Source organism: Populus trichocarpa, chromosome 1 (genome assembly GCF_000002775.5).
Source record: "Populus trichocarpa isolate Nisqually-1 chromosome 1, P.trichocarpa_v4.1, whole genome shotgun sequence".
In the NCBI taxonomy this organism is placed as follows: domain Eukaryota; kingdom Viridiplantae; phylum Streptophyta; class Magnoliopsida; order Malpighiales; family Salicaceae; genus Populus; species Populus trichocarpa.
Window position 1 is genome coordinate 12854191 of NC_037285.2, and position 7057 is coordinate 12861247.

At 35.5% G+C, this 7057-nt stretch overlaps 1 protein-coding gene across 3 annotated transcripts; it reads right to left on the reverse strand.

The window, feature by feature from the left end:
• Positions 1-1372: 1372 nt before the first annotated feature.
• LOC18094578 (carbamoyl-phosphate synthase small chain, chloroplastic) lies at positions 1373-5061 on the reverse strand. Of its 3 annotated transcripts, XM_006368907.3 has the most exons (11): positions 4793-5061; positions 4524-4656; positions 3753-3841; positions 3609-3669; positions 3435-3502; positions 3199-3327; positions 3008-3114; positions 2569-2916; positions 2184-2349; positions 1728-1806; positions 1373-1547 (listed from the first exon to the last, which is right to left on the reverse strand). In XM_006368907.3, the coding sequence occupies exons 1-10, from the start codon at positions 4932-4934 to the stop codon at positions 1757-1759; spliced, it is 1293 nt and encodes a 430-aa protein (XP_006368969.3). In that variant the 5' UTR covers positions 4935-5061; the 3' UTR covers positions 1373-1547; positions 1728-1756. The 3 variants fall into 3 exon arrangements, with proteins under 3 accessions (XP_006368969.3, XP_024455008.2, XP_006368971.3); XM_024599240.2 differs by lacking the exon at positions 1373-1547 and having other exon boundaries at positions 1551-1806; positions 4805-5061; XM_006368909.3 differs by lacking the exon at positions 1373-1547 and having other exon boundaries at positions 1551-1806.
• Positions 5062-7057: the final 1996 nt, after the last annotated feature.

Sequence of the window (7057 nt, forward strand, 5' to 3'; positions counted from 1 at the left end):
CGGTCCAGTTTCAGTATTTCTCAGGTTCACGAAAGGAATCCCGCCAACATTTTCCTAAATTTAATCTCATTTGATTACGTCAAGATAAAAATTTGAAACTGTTAACCATTACTTAGTGAACTAACTAGACCTATCTCCGCAGCTTAGAATTACCATAAATGAGTCTTGTGTTTGCTCTGCTAATTTAATGGCTATCCTACTGGCTAAGTCTTTCCTGTTTAGAAATGGACAATAGCTTAATGTATTTTCAGTCTCTTTTTTCAATTGTCCACTTTTCTCAAAGATTGAATGGAAAATATTGATGGAGACTAAGTAAATCTTAAAGGAAAAAAATATACAATATGGCTCCAATAGGAATAAAATTGACATTGGTCGAATGCATTTCTGAAACAGACAAGGACTGGTATGCTACTTCTGTTATTAATTAAAGAAAAAGGTTCATCATGCTATTTGGCTTTAGGTTAACTTTAAGGAAGCAATCTTGACCAAATCTCCATCACTGAGTTTGTCCTATCACATGAATATTTACTTGCAATGATCTCTATCTGTTCTTGATCCTTGCATTGCAGGTTATTATCCTCTCTAAATCATTTATTGCCCATCTTGTTTCGTTGTAAAAGCACATGACAGCCAGAAAACTTCCCACACCGACCAAAAACCAGATTTTGGACAAAAAATGGACGAGTCTGAGAAATGTCAGTGACAAAAAGTCTTTAGTTCCAGCAAAAGTTGTCCAATCTGGCTTGCCAACGTAGGCTCATGATTTTATCGTAACCATCAATAGGAAAACAGATTTTTCTTCTTATTCTCTTTCATGTCTATGCAAGCAAGCTCATTGTTTTGCTGCTTGAATATCTGGATAGATATCCTTGTTCATCATGACTTTTCTTTGCCTTTTCTTGTTCTGGCAACAACTAAACAAACACTGATTTTTTTTTCTCCACGTTATTAGCACCTTTAGATATACATGCAATTGTGTTGACATTTCTTAAGTAGAAATCTTTATGAAGGCTTCAGGTTCCATGGCTAGTTGATTTCGTTTAGTGAATAGGGGAGAAACCATATAAGTCGTTGTTTTGTAGAGATTGATCATAAATTATGCAGAATGTATTTATCTGGCTTTATGCTTGCTTCTTTTACTGATTTTACAGTAATAAAAAAAGGTAAAGAACTTCAATATTTGAGGAAAATATACTTTTTTAATAAAAATTGATGAAGGTAGTAGAATGAAAGTAATGAACATTCCTCGCGTTTCAATGATTAAAAGTTAAAACTTAAAATTTCTACTTCAAGATTTCAAGTTCTAACTCTAAGAAAGGTGAAGATTTGAAAATGAGTAATTGTCCATTTTACCAATGGTTTTTAACAAATCAAACATGAACGGAGACATTAAATTAATTACCAGAAAATTGCATAAATTACAAGCACGTGTGTTCTCTCTGTTCGTGTTGATTTCATTAAAAAGATTTTCATGTCCTTCTTCTCTTTAGAAATCGGGAAAAGACTATTAAACTATCCATTGTGTAGCCCAGAGTTCATTGAACCTCCTGTTCAACCAAAAAAAGAAAAAGGACATAATTAATATAGGACAAATTACATGGTATGTTCGATCCATTGGAACTTCTTATATAGTAAAAAAAACAAAAATGGGGATACATAAATTATCCCAACTATTTCGCACAGATCAACAAAACTGAGAGTAAGACAACCCTGAGATTTATCACCACCTTTTCTTTACAGTAACAGATATTTCTGCTTATGCCTTTTGTTTGACTTTCTTCATTAACTCGATGAATTCTCCAAAAACTGCAGCGAGAAAACTCTAGGTTAACATGCATGTGCAAGAAATCCAATATATAAACAGAGGCGTAATCAATGATGAGGTTCAAGAAGCAATTATGCATCATCATCAACAACAAGAAAAATGACAAACACCACCCAGCTCCACTTGTGTGCAGAGGGGAAAGCTAAAATGAAGCAAGGAAAGGACTCTGTTTTGCATTGTGCTCTCCCTCTCCCTTTCAGCTGTCGTATAATGGAACTACTTGACAATGACAATAGCTTTTTTTGGATGTAATTCTGTATCAGCTATATAGTGAAAAGTGATTTTATGTTGTGCATAGAAGTGCAGAAAATGGAAAAAAAAAAAGGAACAAGCAAAGATAAGAAAGGACTTTGATTACCAGAATCTGAATCATGAGGTCCTGGTGATGCCTCTGGGTGATATTGAAGAGACATGACATTTAGCGCCGGAAAAGCAAGACCAGCACAGCTTCCATCATTAAGATTAATGTGTGTCACTTCCACACCTTTGGGAAGTGATGCAGGGTCAACTGCATAGTTGTGATTCTGCCACATCAACCATTGCATGTTAGAAAGTGACTAGAATAGAACAAAAGGAGAGCATTTCCTGCATGAATTCAACTATGCACATACAATCTTAACTACTATATTCTAATTCAATCATTGTAAAACATGACCACCCCCTTTTTGACTTTGATGTTTTCATGAATTCACCTATTCAAATATTGAAAATTCATTTAAACAGGTTACCATTGAAAAACTCACCTGGGCACTGATCTCTACACGGTTTGCAACAAGGTTACGAACAGGATGATTTCCTCCATGGTGGCCAAACTTCATCTTAAAGGTTTTACCACCTAATGCCTGGCCAAGCAATTGATGGCCCATACAAATTCCAAAAACAGGGACCTTTCCCAGCAATTCTTTGACTGTTTTAACAGCGCAAGGAACTGCAGAAGGGTCTCCAGGTCCATTGCTGAAAAGAACTCCATCTGGTTTCATCTTTAGAGTTTCTGATGCTGGCCAACTTGAAGGGACCACGGTGATTTTACATCCATAAGATGATAAGCGTCTGAGTATATTATGCTTGATCCCAAAATCATATGCAATGACCTTCAATCCAAGAATAAGCATGAAAAAGAGTAAGAGCAAATTGTAAGCAAAGATATTCAACTGAAATCAAACTAAGGCAAGTCATACTAACATGGTAAATCTCTCCTCTTCCCTCGCAGTTAAAGTCCCACTCTGGATCTGTTTTGTCAACCCATTCATAAGGGGCAGTGCAAGTGACACCACTTATCAAATCAATTCCTGAAAATTGAATCAGCAAAGTGAGAACTGCCAATGTTCTGTAATACTCACAACCGTATCCATCAAGTAAACTGAATCTTTTACCTACAATGTCCCATGAGCGAGACATTTCCAAAAGTTCCTCATCTGTCTTCGATTCTTCAGTGGTTAGAACACCAACAAGGCTTCCATCTTGCCTCAATCTGCGGGTTATTGCACGGGTGTCAACATCATCTGTTGTGTATTGAAACAGCATCAAATGCAGAGGTTAAAATCTATTGACAAACAAAGCAGGACACTAAATAACAAACAGAGCATCAACAAACTGAAATTTAACTTACATATTCCCATGATGTTCCTTTCTAGCAGGTAATCACCAAGGGCTTTGGTGCACCTCCAATTCGATGTGCTGAATCCAGTTATTAGACAGTTTACAAACATAATAAGCAGAAGCTGGTTAGATATGTCAAGTGAAGAAGAAACAGATTAGAAAGCAGCAAATGAAGAAACAGCACCTGATACTTAAGCTTCTGATCACAAGACCAGCAAGGAAACACTGCCTTGATTCCTCATCATCTGGCATGCAAGGCATCAGAATCAGATTGCCAGTAGCAAAAAGATGATATACTATGTGAAGAATTGAAGGCTGGTTAACCTACCAAAATTTACCCCAGTGTTCCCAATATGTGGGTTCGTCATAAGAACAAACTGCCCCGCATAACTAGGATCCGTAAGGATTTCTTGATACCTATAATGTGAATATATATGAGAAATGTTTCACTTCAATAATGGATAATACAATTTTTTTACAATTGAAACAGACAGTGTACTTCACAGGCTTGGGAAGCTACCATGGTAATGCTGCATCAATTTTAGGGAAAAAACTTTGAATTGACATACAACGGTGTGTAGTGTTTACAAAACTATTTAAGACTTAAACTAGTCAGCCTTTTCCATTTGAATGGCCTTCAAATTGGCATCATATATACCTTTGCTTAATGTCTCTGCACCAATTGTAAAATGCGCTTGTCTGTCCCTTAATGTGCCTCAGACATTGATTTGTATGGGCTTTCTATCTAAACCATATAACAGAATAGCATTCCTAGGGTGAGAAGACATGACTGTTATCTTGCTTCGTTCTACCACTTCAAAAAGTGGATATCCAAGCTCAGCTCGATATTAAGGTGAACATGTCAATTCTAATCTAACTATGCAAATTTGGAGTGGTCCCACTTTTAAATGTTCCAAACCTAATAATTTGAAATGAGGGAAACTCTCCGTTGTAAAAAAAAACTGGATTACATCAATGTTATTTCTACTGACTCAATTAAGTAAACTACTCCACATGATAAATGGACATAATACCATAAAAAGGCCAAACAAAGAAAATTAAAATTCATTTCTTTATAAAGAACATGAAGAAATCTTACCCTGTCAAAGAAGTATTGAAGACAACTTCACCAACTTGAGTTCCTCTAGCACCAAATGACTTTGCCCTCCAAACTGAACCATCTTCAAGTACTAATCTAGCATCTGAAGTTTTCCAAGGCCTTTCCACCACTCCTTAAAAACCAAAAAAGACCTCAAAGTTTTCACATTTTCATGCACATAATCCTTACGTTACTCTCGATTAAAACAACAAATCAACAATATAGAATAATCCCAGAAAAAATGATATTAAGAAAGGAGAGAGGTTGACCAGTGGCAGCACCATCCAAGGAAGAAAGAGAAGCTGTGCATTTAACACTGAAAACCCTCAAAGATTTCACCTTTGGTTTTGGTTTTGGTGTTAAGAAGTTTTGTGTTGTTAGGGCAATACGGTTTTTTATTGCAAGCTCCATCCTCTCCCCCTCACTCACTCACTTTCAGTGTCTGTGATTCGTTTGGTTTTTGCTTTCTGTGCGTGCGGGTGTGCTGTCTGTCTCTGGTTTTCTTTAGTATCAAGGAGACAGGTATAAACCCTTCTTCTTTAGGCTGGCTATGAAAGATGCTTGATAGGTATAAAGAGTTGTAGGCTTAAAGCCCATTTTAAAACCAAAGTGGCTTCAGCTTCTGAGCCTCTTATAAAATGGGCTGGAGGTAGTTTGAATTGGAGCCGGCCGTAATGAATAATGGACCTGATTATGAATAAGTGACTGTAAAAATATACTTGCAACTTGCAAGTCAACTAACAGATGCTAAAATCCACGGATCTATATATATAATTGGGTCATTGATAATTATATTTTATCTGATTTTTTATATTTTATAATTTATAAACCCAATCTATTTGGTTTATTTTTATCTGTGCAGACTAGATATATTAGCTTAAATTAATTTTTTATAGATATTATAAATATTCACTAATTGAGTTTATATTTTTAATTTTTATGGATTTGTATTTAGAGATGGATTTTCAGCATGGAAGATACATGTGATAGCACACCCAATATTAAGTCTAATTCTCATACTCTATACCATCATTAAATTTTAGTTACCTCCCCCTTCCTTTCATCAAATAAACAAGTCTTTTTTTAATTACATTAAAGAAATCCAATAGAAAGTCCACTAATAAAAACTTTGGATCCAAAACATATTTAAACAAAAAAAAATATTTAATTCGCAAATTATATCAAATATAAAAATAAAAAAATATAAAGTATACGGGTTAATCAGGTTTTAAAAATTTTGACTCGTCATCTGACCCATGATATTTATTTTAAAAAAATTTTAATTCAATATCATCTATAATATTTATATTATCTTATTTTTACAGGTTGTATTGAACAAAATTAATTTCAGAAATTTCCTACTTGTATATTTATCATTGATGTTTTCAACAAATTGAAGCATTGGATTGCATGATGTCCACCAACGAATTATTCACCCAAAGGAGGTGATCATAAAGAGTCTACAAAGACGCAACAAAAGCACGGATTCTAGCTAAAGGTTTTCTTTCTCTTGGCAATTTGACTCGAAACCAGGATCGGGGAGCCTTCTTCTTCATTAGAATAGGTCGCAAACAATCCTTATAAAAAACACTCCACCAAACCATGGATGTAATTTCTATCGAGCAAACCAGTTCTTCAAGAGATTTAAAAGGAAGACATGGTCAGTTACGCCGCCTTCCTTCTTAAAGGGGAGGCCAATCTATGATGACAGTGGATTGAGAAGATCATTAGAAGGAAGGATTTTGAAAAAAAAAAAAGGAGCTATTGGCTAGGTTTTGTCACGTTAAGTATTGGACCACGACGACGAGTTGTCTCGCTTCTAACAAACTGATCACCTACACACCTACCCGAAGAAGTTTGAGAGTCTAATTTAGTGCATGAGCGGTCAAGAAAGGCTCTTATAGACACCTTCGTTGATAGCAAGAGAATTCAAGACGAATCAGCTACCTTAGTGAGAAGGCAATTAAATACCTCGCCTATAAGACCATTTTTCTGATATGAGGGAGAAAGAACAGTGAAGTAAGTCAGTCATACCATCATCGGAGAGCCGTTAGTAAGCCGCTTTTCGAAGTCTCTCCCATAAGATGAAAAAACATAATGAAAAGCTTATTTAGGATACAAGTGCAAAGACCCTAAGTGTTTATAATCGAGTTTTAGGAGAAAAACTATAACAACCCATTATTAGGTTCTAGGAGAAAGACGATAACAACCTATTATCGGGAGAGGAAACTCCAAATCTCAACAATGAGGAACTAACCAAATTTCCACATGCTATAACTGTAATTATTTATTGTTTAACATTTTAGTTTCAGCTGACGGATCATTCTTGGATAGACTTTTCAAATCCACTACAAGCATGGATTGGGGGTTTTACTTTTTCTCCTTTTGTCTTTAGCTATTCTGCTGCTAGTTGTTGCTGCTGCTGCTACTACTCAGCCACCCTTTCTCTGCACCCACAATTCACGTCTACAGAGTTTTGATGATGAATTTAAATGGTTACTATATGTGTCATCTTACGATCATATCTTTTTCTT

Coding starts and splice junctions, on each gene's coding strand:
- LOC18094578 (XM_006368907.3), bottom strand. CDS start 4,934: ATGGAGCTTGCAATAAAAAACCGTATTGCCCTAACAACACAAAACTTC. Junction 3,842..4,523: donor TTCAATACTTCTTTGACAGG/GTAAGATTTCTT, acceptor TTCACATTATAG/GTATCAAGAAATCCTTACGG. Junction 1,807..2,183: donor ACCTCATGATTCAGATTCTG/GTAATCAAAGTC, acceptor TTCTCGCTGCAG/TTTTTGGAGAATTCATCGAG.